General features: G+C 35.9%; 1 protein-coding gene across 1 annotated transcript in view; it reads right to left on the bottom strand.

Annotated features, from left to right (window-relative positions):
- The window catches only part of AQR (aquarius intron-binding spliceosomal factor), a 91,617-nt gene that overhangs the window by 62,221 nt on the left and 5,882 nt on the right, over positions 1-23,514 (bottom strand). The window contains exons 3-10 of the mRNA XM_042942481.1: positions 22,200-22,240; positions 14,274-14,309; positions 11,443-11,563; positions 8,928-9,068; positions 7,200-7,268; positions 6,007-6,107; positions 2,322-2,398; positions 682-746 (exon numbers count right to left, since the gene is read on the bottom strand). Of these exons, the coding sequence (XP_042798415.1) occupies positions 682-746; positions 2,322-2,398; positions 6,007-6,107; positions 7,200-7,268; positions 8,928-9,068; positions 11,443-11,563; positions 14,274-14,309; positions 22,200-22,240 (651 nt within the window). The remainder of the gene's footprint in view (positions 1-681; positions 747-2,321; positions 2,399-6,006; positions 6,108-7,199; positions 7,269-8,927; positions 9,069-11,442; positions 11,564-14,273; positions 14,310-22,199; positions 22,241-23,514) is intronic.

The raw sequence follows: 23,514 nt of genomic DNA, 5'->3' as shown, positions 1-23,514 counted from the left end.
GTTATTGAGATCCTCAGAGGCTATAAATTAGTTACTGGCAGAATGAGAATCTGAATGAAGATCTCATGCATGGCTGCAAGTCCAATACTCTAATACATATGTCAAGAAACTACCTTCTCTCTCCAGATAAGAAATGAACACAAAGGATTTTCTTTCAATTTCCTGCATTAAAGAGGGAAAGGAAATGAACTCAGTCTGAATTATACCAACTCTGCATCTGAACTCTCTGTCAAAATCTTGCACCTAGTATTATGAAATCTTCTTCAAGGATCTTAATTTAAAAAATTGACAATAGCAGCTATATCTTTCTTCACCAACAATATTAGGCACATTTAGAAAAGTGAGATTAAAGAGATGCCCATAAATCCACAATTTCAGCCACTATTAAAAACTCCATGATGGGGTATTAAAATATGATAGAAAATAAATTGCCACTGCTGGACCCATATTTAATAACTATACTACATGTTTTTTTCTACAAATAGCAGCCATCTGACAGTTATTTGAAAACTTAAAGAGCCAACTGCATTTTACTTTTGTTTCTCTGTTACACATAGAAACAGGTAAAATCTAAGGCCTGTCTGAGGTAATGAAGAAATATTTCACATATTTCACAATCATATGCTTAACCTTATCCACCGTAATGATGATGTAACAGGAAAGTCACTGCAAATTTCTTACCTCCAGATCAATCATAAGTTCAATGAATCTTTCACAGTAATGAACTTTGTCCATAGTGACAGGTTCTGGACATAACAGACAGAACATGTTAAAATTTCCTTACTTAGAATCTACAAAGAACTTATCAAACTCAACACCCAAAAAACAAATAATCCAGTGAATAAATGGGCAAAAGACATGAACAGACACTTCTCCAAAGAAGACATCCAGATGGCCAACTGACACACGAAAAAATGCTCAACATCACTCATCATCAGGGAAATACAAATCAAAACCACACTGAGATACCACCTCACACCTGTCAGAATGGCTAACATTAACAACTCATAGATGTGGAGAACAAACTGAGGGTTGCTGGAGGGATTGTGGGAGGGGGGATGGGCTAAATGGGTAAGGGGCATTAAGGAATCTACTCCTGAAATCACTGTTTCACTATATGCTAATTTAGATGTAAATTTAAAAAAAATAAAATAATAAAAATACTAATATTAAGTAAGTGACTTAGACTATCAGCATATGACAAGTTTTTCTATACACTTAGGCTGGGAGTAACATTATGCCTAAAATCAGGTATAGTTGATGTATAGCATTAGTATCTATTCCTCACTAAATTATAGGTATGATTTTCAGTTGTAAAATATTACTTGGAAGGTTGGCATTTATAAGTAATTCTGTTCTACTGTAGTGTAAACAAAGCAACAATCTCTGATGCAAAAATATAAATATGGTATATCTACAGAACTGTTCTTAGATTATATCCCATTTAGGAAATAAAATATTAACAAATGATACACCTTACATAGTATATATACACCTTTATTAAGTAAAAAGTATTCTATGTAGAGCTTGCAAACCCAACATAATGTAATTAGCCCCTCTGGATATACAAGCATATCTCCCTCCCTCTGTCTCTCTGTCTCTCTCTCTCACACACACATGCACACACACACACACACACACAAATACAGTATAATCATGGCATATTTTTATGCCATGTACATAGTCTACATAGTATATATTTGTATTTGTTTCATCAATAAATAGGGGCCACATTGGAGGGAATATCTTTCCCATTTTGCCTGATAGCTTGTTATCTCAAAAATCACTGTCTCCTGTCCAATCAATATTTGATGCTGTCTAAAAACACTATTCAGTACCACAGGATAAATGCCATGTGGGTCTGTGACTGACTTGTTCAACACTGTACCCTAGCACCTTGTTCAGGATCTAGGTCTTGCAAGCAAACTCAAAAAAGATTTGCTAAGTAAATGAATATTTCAATAACCATATAAAAAGAGAAGAGAGAGGGAGAGGCGGAGGGAGAGAAAGAGAGAATCTTAAGCAGGCTTCACATTCAGCACAGAGCCTAATGCAGAGCTCAATCCCATGGATGACCCGAACCAAAATCAAGCGTCAGACACTCAACCAACAGAGCTTACCCAGGCACCCCAAAATATGTGAATTTTTAACGCAGTCATAATACTCAGACTGGTCATATATATGAAAAGGGGAGGGCAGGTACATTGTCTTTATGATTTAAAACTGTTCTAGGAGCAGTTTTTAGATTAGAGGCTAGTCAATACTATAGGAGCATCTAAACCACAACTTCACAAATAAGCTGAGAGGAAGAAGATAGTTACCAGAAGGTGGCACTGATTTCAACACAGAGATAAACTTCTGGATGAGTTGTGAAAGGAATCTTCTTTCTTGGTAGGCTCTAAAATCAGAGAACAATGTTGACCAAATTGTTTTTGAAAAATAATTATTTCAAAAGTAAAATTTAAATGCTGAACAAGCTTTTCTTACACTATTCAAATGTTCCACTTCTCTCTGAAATTAGGATCATAATTTGAACACACACCTGCTTCTTTGTATGTATACACAAGACTATGTAAAGAAAAGAAGAGCCTCATTACCGGCCTAAATGAGCCAGCAAAGAAAACACCACTTTCTCTTACCATGTTACTGTGAAGGTTTTCACTTGAGATTTAAAGGTCAGAACTTGAAATTTTCAAAATTTCATTTACAGTCTGCCCTTAACATTCAAAATTTAACGTTTAAGTATACAGTTAAAACAAGCAATTTTATACTTTAGTATATTTTAAGTATTATATATAATAGAGTATTACAATGTCTAAAACTTAAATGCTGGTTTAAAGAACAACTTTCTACTCATACTAATTTAAGATGCACTGTGTACCAGTCAATCAACAAACATTCACCAGGTATTGGACAGCTGTAAATGATTATGCCAGTCCTGGGGGAAATACAAAGGAGGGGAATGACTACATGACCGGAAACAAGTCATATAACATGACGATAAGCAGTAACACAAATCAACATGTAATTACTAAAACTGGCTGACATTAAATGAGCACTTACTGTGTCAGGATCTGAGCTGTGTTAAGTGCTTCACTCGAATAATCTCATTAAATGCTGACAACAGTCCCATTAAACAGGTACTACGGTTCCAATAGGTTCCAACTGAAGAACCTACTCTTTCAACAACTACACATGTATTTTTTTAAAAAATGTTTTAATTTTAATTTTTGAAAGAGAGAGACAGAGAGAAATGGAGCACAAGTGAGGGAGAGGCAGAGACAGAGGGAGACACAGAACCTGAAGCAGTCCCCAGGCTCTAAGCTGTCAGCACAGGGCCCAACATGGGGCTCAAACCCACCAACTGCGAGATCATGACCTGAATTCAGATGACCTTAACCAACTGAGTCACCTGATGCCCCTCAACAACTACACATATTTTAACTATTATACCAACAGCTGGAGTTTCAATAAAAAACACACAGTGTGGTTTGAAGTTCAGAAGAAAGCACAGTGGCTTGAAGTAGTTGGTCCAGAAGTGTTTGGAAGGTTAGCCTTCAATAAAGTGGAGTGGAGGGGAAAGGGTACTTAGGGAAGGAATGTTGAAGAAACAATCAATACCCAGGGATTTGGGGGAGTCACAAACAAAACAGCTGGAGGTTTCTGAATGCCACTGCAAGGAGTTTAGAGCTTCTCCTCTAAGAAGGAAACCACTGTAAGCTTGTGAATAGGCAAAGCTTGTGAATATGGGAAAACCACAAAATTTTCTATGAAGATGGCTAGTTAGACTCATTGTTGTGGGAAAGCTGGAAGAAACATCAAATAGGAATTCATTGTAATGCTTTAGTCAAGAGGCTCTGGAGGCTTGAATTAAGATGACAGCAGTGTGAACAGGCAAAAGAGAGGAAGGACAAAAGATCAACAGGATTGGCTGACTGGATATAAATTGCTGGCCAAAGGACTGGAATATTCCAAGCCCAATTTCTGAAAGAATTAAGAGAAACTGGCCAGAAAATTAAGTTTAGGAGGGAAAACAATGAATGTTACTTAAGTGAAACTGGAGTTCATGACAAACAGAAGTACAGCTAACCCTTGAACAACACAGGTTTGAAATGTATAGGTCCACTCACATGCAGATTTTTTCAATAAATACAGCACAGTACTGGAAATATATCTTCTCTTCCTTATGATTTTCTTAGTAATATTTTCTATTCTCTAAGCTTAATTTACTATAAGAGTACAGTATATGATATACAAAATATACAAAATACGTGTTCACCAACTGTTATCAGTAAGGTTTCTGGTCAACAGAGGACTATTAACAGTTAGGTTTTTGGGAAGTCACGAGTTACATGAGGACTTGTGACTATATGAGAGGGTGGCCAGTGCCCCTAATCCCTGCCCTGTTCAAGGGTCAACTGTATACAGCAAAGAATTATTCAAAGACAGGGCCAGAGAGATTTATGATTAAATCATGTTGAGGTAACAGGAAGAGTAGGTTTAAGAAAAAATAGTCAAGTAATGCAGATGCCATGTGATTAATCTAATCAAGAGGCTGCTGGGTGGGAAGACACCATGAATAATGAGACTAGAGTTGGAAATTAAAGGAGGAATTTTCCTACCCTGTCCCTAATATTTTCTCCTCGTGGCTCTCACTCCCACCCACCCAAACTCATTTTTCTGACATGTAGCTTTTCTTAGTTCTTCCTATTTTCAGTAACCACCAGCACAACTCCAGGTTCCATTTCTTTTTGTCCTCAACCCTCTTTTCATGGTTTATGTATCTCACTAAATAATCTCATCCATACTCATGAATTTAATTACCAGCTACACATGTATAGAGTACTCTCCAGAGTGGATCAAACAATAAGAAAGAACCAGAAAGTCATCATAGGTCCAAGGGAAGGGAGTCTTCAGCATATATACATATGCAGAAAAAAAGGAGTGAATGGAAAAGAGCAATAAAAGATGGAGACACGGGGTGCCTGGGTGGCTCAGTTGGTTAAGTGCCCAACTTTGGCTCAGGTCATGATCTCACAGCTCGTGGGTTCGAGCCCCACGTCGGACTCTGTGCTGACAGCTCAGAGCCCGGAGCCTGCTTTGGATTCTGTGTCTCCCTCTCCCTCTGCTCCTCCCTCACTCATGCTCTGTCTCTCTCTCTCAGAAATAAACATTAAAAAAAAAAAAAAAAGATTTTAAAGATGGAGACAGTGCAAGGGGTATTGCTGCACTAGTCACCGAGTTAGCCTCACAGAGAGAGAGAGAGAGAAAAGCCTCTTTAAGAGTATGTGGATCCTTCCCGTTTCCTACTAATAGCACTTTGTGTGGTGAAATAAATACTTGCTATCAGACTTCCCCAACTCATAATAAATACTACTATTAAAAGAAACCATAATCCTCACCTGCTTCTTTAATCCTTATACTTATCTTTCTCCCTAACATGTATCACCATCTAATACACTATATAATTGATCTTTTTTTTGGTGCTATCTGCCCGCAACTAGAATGTAAGCTCCACAGAATAGGAACTACTTCCATTTCATTCTCTATTATGTCCCCTATACCTAGAAGAGCACCTGGCAAAATGATAAACATTCACTATTTGTTGAATGAATGAATAAATGAATGAACAAATGAATGATGGCTGGAGTGTATAAAAGTCACTATTAAGAGTAAGGGAGTGAGAAAAAGAAAGAAAAGTTGATTGATAGCTTGAAGATTGTGCAGAAAATTGAAAAACATCCATGACAGACAAACTACGGTCAAGAGGCAGGGAGAGGATCAATGATATACTTATCACTGGAGCAGAGAGAAGAGAAAGAAGAAAAACATGGTAATGTTGTGGTTTCCCCTTTAGACCTTTATGAAAAATATTCCTACGACAGTAAAAGCACTTCTTATTTATTTAGTTCAGCCTATATAAAGGAAACAACAAACCAATCAACATCATCTAGGACTTACAACCAAAATAATAAACCAATGTGGAACAAAATTTTGGCAACATACTGTTCTCTTGCTTCTGGATCCATCTTTTCATCATTCTTTTTAATCAAGTTCCAAAATTTTCTTAGCTTAGGGGTTTTTTTTAATTCTAATTCCAATCGTGCCTGAAAGAATGATGTGATATTAAATCACCAGTAACCTCAAAGTTTACAAAGGTAAATATTAGATCAACTATCAGCTAGTTTTCTAATGTGTGGATACAATATAAAGCAATGGGATAAAACCTGAAAGCAACATGACAAAACCTGAAAACTAAGAAACTAACAACTCTAATTTTAAAAAAACTATTTAATTCTAACAATTGTTACTAATAATGTAAAAAAAAAAAGAAACTGCCTTTTCTTATGAAGGTCATAAGCTCAATAATCAATTAAATTTCTTATTTCTAAAATGAAGGATTTAAATTTGAAAAATATGAGCATTAACACTTATTAGTAAAATCACTGAAGTTTGAAAAATGAGTCTAAAACAATGAACATAGAAACAGCTGTCACAAGCAGACAAGGAAATGTCCATATGACTACATTCTTTCTAATGGCACTTATCAGTTAACTTAGCATTAAATAATTAGCTTAGCACTAATTATTTATATATGCCTGTTTTCATCACCATCAGCCGGTACCTATGAATGAACTTGCATATTTGGCTCTATGCAAAAACCCATATGCAGGAAATGGTATTTTGAATAAAGTACTATACTAAAATTTGACAGTTATAACTTTACTCCCCAAGATCAGTTAATTGGGTTTTGATACAGGCACATATTATCCAATAAGTATTTGATGAAAAAAAGGAAGTCATTAAACATAATCCAGACCTTCTCCTATAGCTATATGTACATTCTAATCTAAGAAAATAAAATATTCTAGTCTATATTTAGTCTCATCCAAAGGCACACGCAGAAATAATCACCATAGTTTGCTAAATTTATCCCCCTTCTTTATGAACTCCATAGATATTATCTTATTTTACCTTATAATACTGACATGAGGTGAAATCTACTAGCTTGCAGATACATAAAAACTTTAAAACTGAAAAAAACTGCATCCATGACAAATTAATGCATAATAAATACATTTTCTAAACAGGAAAAGGGGTTTTTGGCCACCATTTTATACCTATGTTAAAGCTACAAAGTCTAAAACCACATTTTCCACTTGTAACACACATACACCTAAGTTTCTGAAGATACTTACCGGCTGTAAGCCCATCCACATTGGGAGGGAGATAAGCTGCTGTACTTGACTCCGTATCAAGTCTACTTCCTGTTTAAGGCACAAAGAAAACAAATTTATACACACATCAGTATTTTAACTTAAATCTTTACATAAGGAAATACTGTCTTGTTAAGTCCCAGGGTGAAAACATGTCACCAATACTTTCAAATTAATACTTTTCAAAAAAGATACAATCTTCACCATTTACAGATTCTGTATTTGCGAGTTCATCTATTCACAAATATGTATTTGTAACCCCAAATTCAATACGCCTAGTGCTGTCCAAGGGCGGCACAGATCAGTGAAAAATGCTAAGTTGCCCAACATGCAGTGGTTACAGGCTTGAGGTATTCAGCTGGGGGTGAACAAGGTAATGATCCGTCTTCTTGTTTCAGCTCTCATACTATAAGGAAGCATCCTTTTCTGTGTGTCTGTTCAGTGCTACCTTTCTCACATTTTTATGGTTTTTGTTGGTGATTTTGCTATTGTAAAGCACATGGTTGAAGTGCTGGTTAGTGTTCCTATGTGCAAGAAGGCTGTGATGTGTCTTATACAGAAAATAAGTGTATTACAGAAGGCTCATTCATACTTAAGTTATAGTGTTTCTGGCCATGAGTTCCATGTCAATAAAGCAACAATATATATTACATAAGGTGTCTTTAAACAGAAACACATAAAACAAGATTATGTACTGATGGAATGATGAAATGTGACATTGGCTTGTAGGCACCCAACCCTTTATTCTCCCTAGGAGCAATGGTTCAATTTTAGCTAATTCAGTGTCGGCAGCTGCCTCATAGACCTAACTACCACAAATAATAAGTACTGATGGCATGTTGAAAAAAATAAAGTATTTCAATAATAAACAAGTTTTTCAGTTAACTAAACCAAGTACCAAACTACTAATACTAATTTCATCTTGTTTTTGCTTAATTTCTGATAATCATGTCTATATTTACATTGACGTTTAGTTTAATCAATGTTAGAGGTAATAGTGGCATCCACTGGGGGCATAAATCTTTTTTTTAATGCCTTTACAAGATTCATTTGAGGCAGGACCTAGAACAAGCAATAACTACCCATCTATCAACATTCAGTCTTCAGGATAAGAAAGAACCCTATGCATTCTCCTGCATGGGTCTAATGCACTCTCAGCTCAGCAGTACTTATTTTTAAATAAATAGGTATAGACCTTCAGATAACCACAGCAGAGCAGTGCAAATGAAATATTAATTACTGTAAATATTTAATTCTTTAGAAGGATGAAAACTGCACCTAATTGAGTGAACTCAAATTAGAACTCTCCTTCTTGCCTGCCAGCCATGAAGCAGGACGAAAAAGTAATAAAGGTAGTTTTTGTGTGCAACTTACGGCACAGATCTCATTATGCAAAGTTCATAAAACCCAGATTCTTTGCTGCTCTATCTTTGGAGAATTTCCGCTCCTATTACCATTTTTCTTAAGAAAAAAGGAGAGATCCAGTACAAATCTATTTTAAAAAGTGAATGGATCTTCTAAAATGTTTTTATTGAGAAGTGGCTAAAATTAAGCTTTTGGCATTATCCATATTCCCCACTACCATTGGATGAAGAGTTGGCTACAGAGGTAATATCTCATTTATGTTCAACTTAAAAAAAAAAACTAAAATAAAAAATAAAACCTCCACCAAGAAAATCTGAGTTTCCTCCAAAGATAAAGTAAAATTACCAAACTATTGAAGCAATGATCAAGAAAAAGCAGTAAGACCGTCTGTTCATGGAGTGAAAATTCACCATCAGTTTCAGCTAATGCTGCTTTCAAGATACACTTAAAAAAAAATGGGAAGTGATCTGGCTTCTTCTTAAAAGTCTGAAAAGAGAAAGAATAAAAATTTAATTTGAAATGGCTTGCAAGCCCTCTCTTTTCTCCCTTAAAAAAAATTGGTCATTCTTTAGAAGTCTTTAACAAAAGCAAATAATTGCAAAAAAGACTATTTGCTTATTTATAATTAATAGTAGCAAGTCAAATACAGGTTTCTGGCAAGATCATGAAAGAGTTGCAGAAAATTTCACCTAATAAAATAATGGGTTTTTTTTTTCTTGTTTTTTAAAAATATTTTTATTTTTTCATTTTTTTTTTTTTAAGGAATCTCCACACCAAACGGGGAGCTCGAACTCAGGACTCCAAGATTAAGAGTCACATGCTCTACTGCCTGAGTCAGCCTGGTGCCCCTAAAATAATGGCTTTAATTCCTTTATTTTTTTTCTTTTATGGATTATGTTCATATTTAGCTTAGTCTTTGTTTTCTAAGAATCTGAAATGTTTTAATTCTTATGACTTAAAGCAAGAAAAACAACATCTTTAGCAAAAGTTAGTTTCCCACTGATGACTCTCAACGACAGCCTCTCCTGCTTTGTATTAGCTCTTTACTTTCAACATGAAAGTAATATTTTAAAAAAGTAAATTAGGTAAATACATTCAAGTTTCTCACTGAACTATGCCCCCCACCCACATCCCTCTTCTTTCATAGAGAAGTGCTCCAAATGTGTGGTATACACTAGTTGTTTTCATGTACTTCTCTACAAGCTTCCACCCCAGCACTCCCCTGAATCTTTATCGCTATCAAAGACAATGGAATCTTACCAGCCCCCTACCCTAGCCCTCTACAATGTGCTGAGGGTTCCTCTTCTCTTGCTGCATACACAGCACTATTCTAGGGTTCTAATCCCATTCTTCTTTTCTCCCTCCCATGACTTCAAAGACCACACACTAATGATTCCAAATATATATCTTCAGTCCAGATTACTCTCATTAACCCTAGATCCCAAGATTCCTCTGCCTACTAGACAATTTCATCTAGATAACTGAAAGGCAATCTAAATTCAGGAAGTCCAAAACTCAATTCAACAATTTTGTACCCTTCAGAGTATTTCTCAACCCTCTATGATTACCTATCTTGGTAAATGGCAGAATCATCTATTACACTCAGTTGCCCAAGCCTGGAAAATTATTGAAAATAACACCCTTCCCTAATACTAATTATTCAGCTATGAAATGCAGTCAATTCTACTTTCTAGAAAATCTGTGTGTAACCTCTTTTCTTAATCTGTATTTCTCTTTTTCAAGCCCTAATCACCAAAATGGTCATTTTAACATGCAAACTGATCAGGTCATTGTTTAGCTCAAAAAAAAATCTTCCTTCTCCCTTCCTATAGTAGCTTGAATAAACTTCAAGAAATACCCAAGACCTTTCAATAGTACACAAAGCACAGTTTACTTTGGGCTCTCATCTGCCCAAAGATGGCACTTATTTAATGAATATTCGAGAGAAGGGTCTATGGGTTTATCTTAAAGAATCTAACATTTTCTTAATTCAGAGACCATTGCCACAAAAAGATGACAATTACCCATGCCTTTTCTTTATTTAAAAGAGTTGATGAGCTGACCTTTTTATGGCAGCCAAAGAAAACCTAGACTTTGGATCTCTACTGAGCAAGCCTCTATTACACTAGCACAAAGAAAAAATGTCTATTAGAAATTTCTAAAAGGGAAAGCAGACTCTAAATCAGGGATAAAGAGAAAACTGAAATTACAATATAAACATCTGTCTTTACATTGGCAACATTACTGTACGTAAAACTACAAATATATACTCCCTGTTGTGAAAAAGGACTCTGAAAAATATTATCCTATTTGAGCACTATTTGTGCTAATAATACAAACTTCATGTTAATCTCAGGCAAAAGTCTTTATAATCCATGCCATTCTTCATATCAAGCACAAAACAAAAATAATTTCACTTTCATAATTTTTCAGTTCATAGTAAATTAGTTTGAACAATGTATTGAAACCAAAAAAAAAAAAGCATTTTTCATATATCCATTTTTTTGTCAATGTTACTTTATTATTGGGTGAAGTTTTGTTCTAAAAGTATTATTTGGGGGCATCTGGGTGGCTCAGCAGTTAAGTGTCTGACTCTTGATTTCAGCTCTGATCATGATCTCAGGGTTCATGAGTTCGAGCCCCATGGAGGGCTTTGTGCTGATAGTGTGCAGAGACAACTGGGAATTCTCTCTCTCTCTCTGCCCTCCCCACTCGCTTTCTTTCTCTCTTTCTCAAAATAAATAAACCTAGAAAATAAATATATAAAAGCATTATTTATTATCAGTAAAAAGTTCTGCTACTCTTTAATCGCTTAAAGTGAGCACAGTATGAAAGCTACAAAGTAATTTAAATCTGTTACCTCCCATGCAGGGACATTTTCTCTGAATTTCTCATTCACCATACAGCAGATTGACATTAAATAGGCCTTGCTGGACACCTCTGGAGAATAATTCATCCAGAGGTAATTTTCAAGATACTGGCTGTGAAGAGTAAAAAAGCACAGAATATTTCATTAGTTATCACCACTCACTATATGTCACTCGCCTGGAAAAGCGTTAATTATCTAAAACTTTCTGAAACTTTTTAAAAAACTATGTAATTTGAGAATCCTTCACAAATTTACCTATAATCTAGGTCACTACCTGCTACAAACTTATATACAGCAATTGCAGCTTTGTAGAATGAGAGTTTACACTTTCAAGGCAGGAAGACAGCAAAGATTACTAACGTATGTAATTATCACCCTCAGAACACTGGATATTCCCTAAGTCTCTTTGTGAAGTAAAAAGCCAAAATGATATAATGGGCAGGTTCAGCAGATAAATGTATCTAAGACCTTAATACTACCTCATACAAAGACCAACTGACTTCTAGAAACTAAAGAGATTTAACAATCAAAAAGAAGCTAATTTTAATACTTAATTTACTAGGTATATTCAACATAAGTCAATTTACAAGGTAACTAGCATTTTCCTCTTAAAATACCAAAATTCTTATTTTAAGACCGTGGTGAAAATATTCCTCAAGAAATTTAAGTATTTCTAATTTCTAAAATACAACTTAAGTCTTTTTTTTTTTTTTTTAATCATTCAGGGTAGTTATAAATGTCAATTTTTGTACAGGGGTTAAAATACCCTCAAGCACTAAAAAAAAGCAAGGTGTTTTATTCCCACTTTAAATCACTCCGCATGCATGCTGCAATCACTCACGTATGTGTGTACGTATGTATGCACACATGCAACCATGCATGCACACCCACCCATAGTTAAGTGTTTATACTCCTTTACAGCACTGTAATTTTTCTACTTCCTCTTATGCTTACATCAGTATTTCCACAGGTCTATCTTTAGCAATATTTAGTTTATTTAGAAGAATCTTGAAAACTGAGTAAGTGGAATTTTACCTGAAATAATGGTCAAGAGGCTCCAAGTAAGATACCTGAGTGCTCTTTCATAAATAATATGCACAAAGTTTCATTTCATTCCTCTCTTACAAGTATAAATTCCTTTTTCCTGAATTATACCCTTCAGAATGTCTGTCAACAAGTCTGTTAGTGTTAATCTATCTGTCTGAAATTTCTTTATTTCATGATAGTTTAGCTGGTTATACAATTGTTTCTGGGTTGTTGGGGATTTTTTTCTTGTATTAGTCTCATTCTATTCCATTCTCTATTACTACAACTGAGAAATCTACAATCTATGCGTTCTTTATGTTTTTTTTCCCCTCTAGCATACGGTAAGATCTTCATTCCATCTTTGTCACTCTTCAGTTGCTCTATTCAGAATTTACTGTACTTCCTGAATCTAAGACTCACATATTTCAACTGTAGAAAATTCTCAACCACCATCTCTTCTAAATTGCTACTCCTCTTTTCTAAATCTCTTCTGAAATTGATTGGACTTTCTAATTTTAGCCTTTGTATCTCTAAATTTCCTTTTATATTGTCATCCCTATTTCTCTTTGCTATTATCTAATTAATTTCCTGTATTCCAATTCACTAATTTCCCTCTTACCTGTGTCTAATCTGCCACAGGCCTATGTTGTTTTATTGTGCTTTGTTTTATTCATTGCAGATGTCGCATTTTTCAAATTGAACGTTTGTGGCAATGCTGCACTGAGCAAGTCTATTAGCACCATTTTTTCCAACAGTATTTGTTAACTTTGTGTCTGTCATGTTTTGGTAGTAAGATTTACCAAAAAATTGGCAACAGGATATTTCAAACTTTTTCATTATTGTTATATTTGTTATGGTAATCCATGATTAGTAATTATGACTTGTTGAAAACTCAGATGTTTAGCATTTTTTAATAGTAAGGTATTTTTAAATTAAGGCATGTAAATTTTTTTAGACATAATGGCACTGCACACTTAATAGACTACAATATAGGTACTATAAATATAACTTTCATATGCACTAGGAAACCAAAAAATACGTCTGCCTTGGTTTATTGCAGTGGTCTGGAAATGCCCCTGCAATATCTCCAAGGTATGCCTGCATTTAATTTGTCCATTGAATTTTTAAATCTCAAACGTTTTTACTTCCATTTTCTCCAAATCTACCCATTTTTAGCATCTTGTTCCATGTTCACATATTCAATTTCTTCTTTTATACTTATAGTAACTTTAAACATACTATTTGGTGGTATATATAAATAATTTAATTATCTCAGGTCCTGGGTGGGCAGGGTGGAGAACGAATTCTGTTCTTTCAACTTGCTTATAGTTGATTCTTATCCTAACGTGCTTTGTAATTGGGAGTTTGAACTCACCTTTACCAGGGTTTTATCTATGGGAATTTTTGTGCAATACAGTTGGAATACATAAGTGTATATTTGTTTCTGCCACATGCCTCAGAGATATCACTGGCTTGCCACAGTTTTTAACAATAATGTTTTATTTTGGGAGTTAACTAACAGCAAACTCCAAACCCATTCTTTACATTTTCAGATGAGGAATCGAGGCTATGAGAATAAATGATTTGCTCAAGATGATACAGGTATGTGAGTGGGAGGATGGGTGAAAATAGATGATGGGGATTTAGGAGTGCACTTGTCAGGATGAGCACAGAGTTGGAATTGATGAATCACTATATCGTACACCTGAATCTAATGTAACACTGTATATTAACTATAGTAGAATAATAATAATAAAAAAGGTATACTCCATCTTTAACTTCGTCTTTAAACTCACCTAAATTCCAAGAGCATTATCTTTCTGATGGCAAACCTAAAAGAGTAAAAGTAAAAATAAAAGTGTTTAAACAGAAAATACAAACATTTCAGAGTTACTGATGCAGATGCATTTTGGAATCTTGTGTTAATATTGACTCACATAGCAGAATAATCATATTTTAATATGCACTGAGAAAAGCTAAATTTGCTTTTATATTTTTTCTTTGTATTTCGTCAGGGTAGTTTATTTTATTTTTAAAACTTTTTTTCTTTAATGTTTATTGCTTTTTGAGAGATACAGGCAGAGTGTGAGCAGTGGAAGGGCAGAGAGAGAGGGAGATACAGAATCCAAAGCAGGGTCCAGGCTCTGAGCTGTCAGCACAGAGCCTGATGTTGGGCTCGAACCCATGAAATGTGAGATCATGACCTGCCCCGAAGTTGGAAGCTTAACTGACTAAGCCACCCAGGTGCCCCCCATTTTATTTTTAAAACCAGAAATTACTTAAGTGAAATCTTTTTCATTTTTTTTTAATGTTTGTTTATTTTTGAGAGAGACAGAGACAGAATGTGAGTGGGTTAGGAGCAGAGAGAGAGAGAGAGATACAGAATCTGAAGCAGGCTTCAGGCTCTGAGCTATCAGCACAGAGCCTGACGTGGGGCTCGAACTCACGAGCTGTGAGATCATGACCTGAGCCAAAGTCGGATGCTCAACTGACTGAGCCACTCAGGCACCCCTACTTAAGTGAAATCTTATCCTACTCATATAACAAACACAACAAGCACCACAACACACTGAAATATAACATATAAGTTAAAAAGGCAAGTAATTTTTTTTAAAGTTTATTTTTTTTTTAATTTTTTTTTTTTCAACGTTTTTTATTTATTTTTGGGACAGAGAGAGACAGGGCATGAACGGGGGAGGGGCAGAGAGAGAGGGAGACACAGAATCGGAAACAAGCTCCAGGCTCCGAGCCATCAGCCCAGAGCCTGACGCGGGGCTCGAACTCACGGACCGCGAGATCGTGACCTGGCTGAAGTCGGACGCTTAACCGACTGCGCCACCCAGGCGCCCCTTTAAAGTTTATTTTTGAGAGACAGAGTGAGCGCAAGAGGGGGAGGGACAGAGAGAGGGAGACACAGAAGCAGGCTCCAGAATAAGGCAAATAATTATAATGAAAACACAGATGCTCATCATTATTCATAACACTGGATCACAACTGCCAAAACCTAACCTATCTTAATTTCTTAGCATTGACCAACATTCATTTTTTAAGCTTATTTAGAGAAAGAGAGAGAGAGAGAGAGAGAGCATGTGCGTGCCAGAGCATGAGCAGGAGAGGGGCAGAGAGAGGGAGACAGAGAATCCCAAGCAGCCTCCACACTCAGTGGGATTCAAACCCACCAACCATGAGATCACTACCTGAGCCAAATAGTCAGATCCTCAAACAACTGAGCCACCCAGGCATCCTACCTGAAAGTCATGCCCTCCTGAAAGTACAAGAGACACATGTATCTATATCACAAACACAGGAATCAGATTTTTCAAAGGTTTCATAAGTTTTGACATTAAGTCTACAAAATTAGAAAATTGTGGAAGGAACAACAGGTTTTGGCTAGGATGCGGAGAAAGGGAAACTCTTTTGCACTTTTGATAGGAATGCAAAGTGGTGCAGCCACTCTGGAAAACAATGTGGAGGTTCCTCAAAAAATTATAACCCAGCAAATGCACTACTAGGAATTTATCCAAAGGACACAAAAATGCTGATTTGAAGGGGCACATGCACCCCAATGTTTATAGCAGCGCTATCAACAATAGCCAAAGTATGTTAAGAGCCCAAATGTCCATCGACTGATCAATGGATAAAGATGTGGTATGTATATGTGTGTGTGTGTGTGTGTGTGTGTGTGTCACACACACACACACACACACACACACACACACACACACACACGGAATATTACTCAGCAATGAAAAATAATGAAAATTTTCCATTTGAAACAACGTGGATACAACTAGAAGGTATTATGCTAAGTGAAATAAGTCAGAGAAAGATATCGTATGATTTCACTCATATGTGGAATTTGAGAAACTCCACAGATGAACACAGGGGAAGGGAAGTGAAAAATAAGATAAAAACAGAGAAGGAGACAAACCATAGGAGATTCTTAAATACAGAGAATAAACTGAGGGTTGCTGGAGGGGATGTAAGTGGGAGGACGAGTTAAATGGGTGATGGGCATTAGGGAGGGCACTTTTCAGAATGAGCACTGGGTATCATATGTAAGAGATGAATCACTGGGTTCTACTCCTGAAGTCAACACTGTTCGTTAACTAACTTGAATTTAATTAAAAAAAAAAAAAAAAGAAAATTGTGGAAGGAATATTAGCTCTCTTTACTGTCTATTTTTAATACAAGTATTGTACTTCATGCATAAATGATGCTGTAGCTACCAGGTAACTCTCTAAAGGCTGGTTCAAATGTCCACTAATTTAGTTTTATCATTTTGTATACTGGAAATAAAGCAGTCAGACCAGAACACTGCCACTAGATAATATTCTCCAGCTTAGAAAGTTAAAGGTCTATGCATTACGAATTTATAATACGCCAGGAGACCATTATCCTGTCAAAATCCTGTTCCACTGACTTCTGATCTCTTAAATAGTTTCACTAAGCAAGTAGTGTCACAGAACTGTAGTGAGAATAAAATGCAGGTTTTTATTGTGCAAAAAAGCACAAAGATACAACACTGGCAAGGTACTGGCCTCTACAGCCAGCCAGGTCACTGAGTGGATACAACATCTTGTGTGTCAGACACACTAGGTCTCCTTCCTTCCAGCTGCAGACATTTCACTTTAATAGCATGCTGGAGAACAGAATTCACTCAGTGCCCACTATGCACAAAACTGCATGCTTCATTTCGTCAGCCAAATAGGACCTCATGATGAAAGAGAGAAAAAATACCAGCACATGAGACAGAAGACAGTATTCTGGTCATGATTCAGTGTTACCCTGACAACATCTTTTAAACACTCTGGGACCCAGTTTCCTCATACTCAAAAGAGGCAAAGTGGCCCATTTATTTCTGGATGACTAGACAAGAAAAAAAGAAGTCATGGGTCAAGATAAAACAAAAACACTCTGAAAAACACTCAATTTCTCTTCTAGCAATTTCGGTCATACTCATTACATTTGGAGTTTTATGCTTCTGCCAATAAGTTTTGCTATTGTAATTGCCCACTGCTTCTTCTCTTGGGATATGGTTGTGTGAAAACATGAAGTCTAAGGTTGTGGCAGCCCCCTTGCAACCATACAGGGAAAGCCAAAAAAAAAACCACACCTGTGAAAAGGCTGATGAAGGCCCTCACGTGAACTTCTGAACTACCCATTTCCAGATTTATTATAAAGTAGATGATTAAGGGGTGTCTGGGTGGCTCCGTCGGTTAAGCGTCCAACTTTGGCTCAGGTCATGATCTCATGGTCTGTGAGTTTGAGGCCCGCATGGGGCTCTGTGCTGACGGCTCAGAGCCTGGAGCCTGCTTCGGATTCTGTGTCTCCATTTCTCTCTGCCCCTCCCCTGTTCATGCTCTATCTCGCTCTGTCTCAAAAATAAATAAACATTAAAAAAATAATAATAAAAAATAAAATAGATGATTAAAAAAGCAAATAATAGTGAACAAAAGAGGTCAGCCACAAAAGAGTGTATGCCATGTGGTTCCATTTATTCAAAACAACCAAAACTACAGTGTTCATGTTTCCATACTTACATTTTACAGTGTTAAAGCAAAAGGCTATGAAAAGGCCTCTGGGATGCTGACAAATGTTGGCTTTTATTAACTTGGTGGTGGTTATGAATGATAATAATTCAGAAGGCCATACATTTCTGTTTTATGCTCTTTTCTGTGTTAAATTTCATAGTAAAGGAGTTTAAACATTTTTTAAGTCTTTTTTTTCTTTATTTAAGTAATCTCTGCACCATGTGGGGCTCAAACTGATAACCCCAAAATCAAGAGTTGCATGCTCTTCTGATTAAGTCAGCCAGGCCCTCTGGGGTTTAAATATTTTAAATGAAAACAAATATAAACATGGGCAAAAGTAAACTACACAATAACTCACTTTTTTCCTGCACAAAACCCACTTAGATGTATTCATAACAGAATTAACAGTCATAACCAAAGTGTACTGGTGAGGGGAGTTCTAAAAGGCAACAGACCCTGTACTACTTAAGAACATAGTACTGGAAAAGAGTCAAAGAACCAGGATTTAATACCTGGCTCTTCCTCTAAGTGGGAAACATTTTGAGCTAGCTACTTAACCTCTCTCTGTACTGCAGTTTACTCATCAATAAAATGAGGATAATAACAGTGAGTAGCACAGGGTTATAGTGAGGAAAAATGACCTACTATACATGCAAGGTGCTTAGAACAGAATCTGGCACATAGTAAGCACTCAACAAATAATAATTACGATTATTTTGAAGGCTTTAAAATTAAACGGATGAAAATATGTTAAGACACGCTTGCCAAATTTGATAATGGTAAGGATAGCAAATATGAATCAATCACATGGCTTATTGGGCAATATATTTTACTACTTTTGAGATCCTAAAAGTTATCATTTATACCATGAGAATATTAAGCACTGACTGATTTATTTCCCAGATGCCTCCTTCAGAAATAGGGTTGATATGCAAAAATGCATATTACAAGAACCTTAATGTAGAATACTAAAGAGTACCTTATGGCTGGTTATAAGTGGCCTATTTTGGTAGCCTACAAACAAGTTAATAATCTTACATCAAGTCATTTCCCCAGTAATGAAGATGCTATAAGCACATAACTCAGCAAAACAGCTTCCTCAGGCACTAGTCTAAAAAATTGTCGTTTAAAAATTTAAATAAACATCATTTACATTAGGGATAGGGATTAAAGACTATGCTTATCATGATGAAAAACATATATACGTTATAGTTTCTGTGTTAGGGAAGTGCATTTAACTTTTTGAACTTTGAGATTTGGAAGCAGAATGTAATCAGCTTACTTTCATTTAAGTATTCAACAATGTATACATGACGAGAAAATGGCTATTAAGAGAGCCATAAGTCCTAGTGAGTCTGGCCAACAAGTTACTTCCTTCAGCAATTAAAAATAATGTAGCCAAATATATAACTTATAAATCACTGGCAGTGGTTATTAGTTACATAAAAACTATCTTTAAGGAAGAAATATTAATAGCTAAAGTTAAATGAAACAAACAAAAAACAAGCAATTACTATCCACTGGAATAAAAGCCTGTTCTGAAAAAGACAGAAAACTAGTTGTGAAGGTCCAAGATAATTTTCAGATTGGTATATCCTTAATATGTAAGAAAAAAGAATCCTAGAATTTATCTACCCATTCATTTAAGTTTTCTCAGGCAATTTCATCCATACCCAATGCCAGACCAATAAGACATATGTTAAATTAAATACCTGCTCAAATGTTCATATATTCAGAGGATTCCCCTGATCATTCAATCTAAAAAAGCCCTTGTCACTACCCTAAACACACTTCTTTTTTTTAAGTTTACTTATTCATTTTTTGAGAGAAAGAAAGAGACAGAGTGTGAACGGGGAAGGGGTAGAGAGAGACAGGGAGACACAGAATCCAAAGCAGGCTCCAGGCTCTGAGCTGTCAGCACAGAGTCGGACGTGGAGCTCGAACCCCTGAGCTGAAGTTGGATGCTCAACTGACTGAGCCACCCACACGCCCCAGGAGAGAGAGAATCTTAAGCAGGCTCCATGCCCAGCATAGAGCCCAACATAGGGCTTGATCTCACGACCCTGGGATCATAACCTGAGCCAAAATCAAGAGTTGGACACTTAACCAACTGAGCCACCCAGGAGCCCCTAAACACACTTTATTTTAATTCATAGCACTTACTACCTGCTGACATTATATACCTCTAAATTTCCTATCTGTCTAGACTGGAAATAGAACATAAGCTCGGTGAGCAGAGACTATCTGTCATGTTCACTGTTGTACCCTTAGCATTGAAATGGTGGTTGATACAATGTAGGCTCAACCTTGTCCTCTTCTGAGCTCTACACAGAGATACCCAATGGCTTATTCTACATCTCCAACTAAATGGCTCTTTAGTACCTAGAATTCAACATTTCCAAAAGTAGACTATGATCTATGCCCAACCCCAGCCCTAATGACAATAGCAGAAGTCAGTAATGGAATCACGCACTAATCACCGGGCAACCTGAGCCGAAAACTTAGAAGTCACCCTTGATTACCCCCTTTCCCTAACCCACCAAGTCCAACGAGCAACTGTCTTTTCACTTCTATCTCAATTTGGCACTCTTCTCCACCTTCAAACATCATTCAAGCCATCATTATTGTGAACCTAACTACTACAATACTCACCCTTATTTCCAGCTTCTTATCAACTCTAAATTCTTTTTTTAAAAGATCATCATCACTCTTACAACTCTTAACTGGCTTCCCATTATTCTTCAAATAAGAAACAAAATCTTTAACATGGTCTTTGGCCCTGTCTCCTTTTACATGCTCACGAATCAATCATTAAAGCAAAAACAATTAGCCTCTTATTTTGACAATAACATGGATTTACCTTCACGATATTTAGTAAAATTAACCTTCTAGGAATCAAACACATGAAAAATAACAAATCTGAGATTTTAAAGTTTTGTTACATTCATAACCTAAATGTTTTCATTTCATATTAAAACACTTAGGGGCACCTGGGTGGCTCAGTCAGTTGAGCGTCCGACTTCGGCTCAGGTCATGATCTTGCAGTTCATGGTTTCCAGCCCCGTGTAGGGCTCTGTGCTGACAGCTCAGAGCCTGGAGCCTGCTTCGGGTTCTGTGTCTCCCACTTTCTGCCCCTCCCCCACTCATGCTGTCTCTGTCTCTCTCTCTCAAAAATAAACAAACATCAAAAAAAAAAAAAAACAACACATTTAGTCAACTGTTCTTCTACGATACTCACTGGGCATCCATGTCTGCAGGTGTAAATATAAAAATATGCCTCAAATACATTAGTTTAAAAAAAAAAAAAGACATGATATGGAATGGTGTGTAGAGTATAAACTTTCTGTATTTAAAAAAAAAATCAGGGAGGGGCGCCTGGGTGGCGCAGTCGGTTAAGCGTCCGACTTCAGCCAGGTCACGATCTCGCGGTCCGTGAGTTTGAGCCCCGCGTCAGGCTCTGGGCTGATGGCTCTGGGCTGATGGCTCTGGGCTGATGGCTCGGAGCCTGGAGCCTGTTTTCCTGATTCTGTGTCTCCCTCTCTCACTGCCCCTCCCCCGTTCACGCTCTGTCTCTCTCTGTCCCAAAAATAAATAAAAAACGTTGAAAAAAAAATTTAAAAAAAAAATAAAAAAAAATCAGGGAGGGGGCTAGATACAGATATATATGTAGATAAATTGAGGGTTAAAGGATAGGGAAGATTTCTTGAAACTTACCTCCTTCTTTACATTGTTCAAATATAATTTTCATTTTTTATTTTTATTATTTTATATATATGCTATACGTCATTTATAAAACGTATATTTTACTACTTTGTATAAAGTATTATTATGTATGTTTTACTTTTATAATTTTTAATAATATTTTTAAAAGATTTATCAAAGAAAATTAGTATTAGTTCAATTGAAATAAAATCTCCATGTTTACTGTCCCTCACATTTCATCAGAAACAAAATAAACCTGATGGGATTTAATCCCTCTAAATGAAGTCAAAAATTAGGAAGCAAGAAAATAATGTATGGCTCTTCAGCAGCTACATATAAAGTTTTTCTAGCCACTATCTCCCTGATGACAAAATCTAACAGAAAAAAAAAAGGTCCAAGTTATGATACCATTTAGTTTAGAAATACAGAAGAGATCCAATTTGATCCCACCTAATCCCTATGTATGAAAATTAAACTCATTCTTACCTCGATTTGACAATCTCTTTTTCATATATATCTTCAATGACCTGTTATCAAAAATATAAAAATGTTTAATATTTCAAACATTTTTTTTATCCTAAATTGATAGTTTTCTATTACTGAGTTACTGAGATTACACAAAATAAGTTGGTTTAGGATATCAAATACTACTGAAATAATAATTAAGAGATCTTTATAATCTCATCACATTCCTCAAAATGTAAAATAACAGAAAGCAAAGTTGTAGAAGATAAATAATAAAATATGTCTACATAAAAAGATTCCTATAAACAATCATTAAACGATATATTCAAGGTGGTTCTATTGTGAACGTCTAAGATGACTTATTCATAATATTTCTAGGAAAAATAAAAATTAACAAATAAGAATATTTTAAAACACTTAAAAGTGTATGTTATCAGACTCCATCTAAGAATCATAACAATGTACTTTCAAAAGCCAGACAGTAAACTAGAAGTGTGAAGACATAAAAGAAGCAGATTACAAGTTGGTTTTCTAAATACACACAATAAAACCTCAGAATTTCAATTCTTTTGGGTTAGTGAGGCCAGGATGCTGTGATACTTCAGAATTCAGCATTGATGTTAGAAGCCTGGTTCAAATCACCCATTTTCATTGCGGATAGCTAGAAACCTTGCTTAGGACAGCTCTAAGGCTCACTTTCCCAATCTACAAAAAGGATCTACACAAAGTATCCCACAGGGTTGCTACACAAAGTATCTACACAAAGTATCCCACAGGGTTGCTATAAATAAGATACCACATGTAAAGAATTCAGCGCAAATGTTGGCATATGGTGAGTCTTTAACAACAGTTACCAGCAGAAGTAACAGAAATGCTACTAATAATAGTTAAAAAAAAATCCTACTGTAAAATTATGAAGTCCTTTAACATGGTCATATATTTTACTGTAGCTATAATATCTTTTAACTGTTCAAAGTTATTTGTCACGTAAATGTGGGTGATAGAGGGAGGAAGACAGTGAGGCAAACAAGTCTTATTCAATTTAGAAAAAATTTCTGTTATTGCTTTTCTTTTTATAAAAATTCAAATTAAATAAAATGAAAGGCATAATCTTTAAATACCAACCTACAATAAAGTTCTTCTAAACAGATATACATAACTTCATTCAGTTATTATAACTAGTGTTAACTAAAATGATCTGGATATAATCTTTGAAAATCTAAATATAGAGCTGAGCCTGGGTGGCTCAGTCAGTTAAGCATCCGACTTCAGCTCACGTCATGACCTCATGGTTCACGGGTTTGAGTCCCGTGCTGGGCTCTGTGCTGACAGCTCA

The sequence above is a fragment of the Panthera leo genome, chromosome B3 (genome assembly GCF_018350215.1).
Source record: "Panthera leo isolate Ple1 chromosome B3, P.leo_Ple1_pat1.1, whole genome shotgun sequence".
Lineage (NCBI taxonomy): Eukaryota > Metazoa > Chordata > Mammalia > Carnivora > Felidae > Panthera > Panthera leo.
This window is presented reverse-complemented; position numbering and strand designations above follow the sequence as displayed.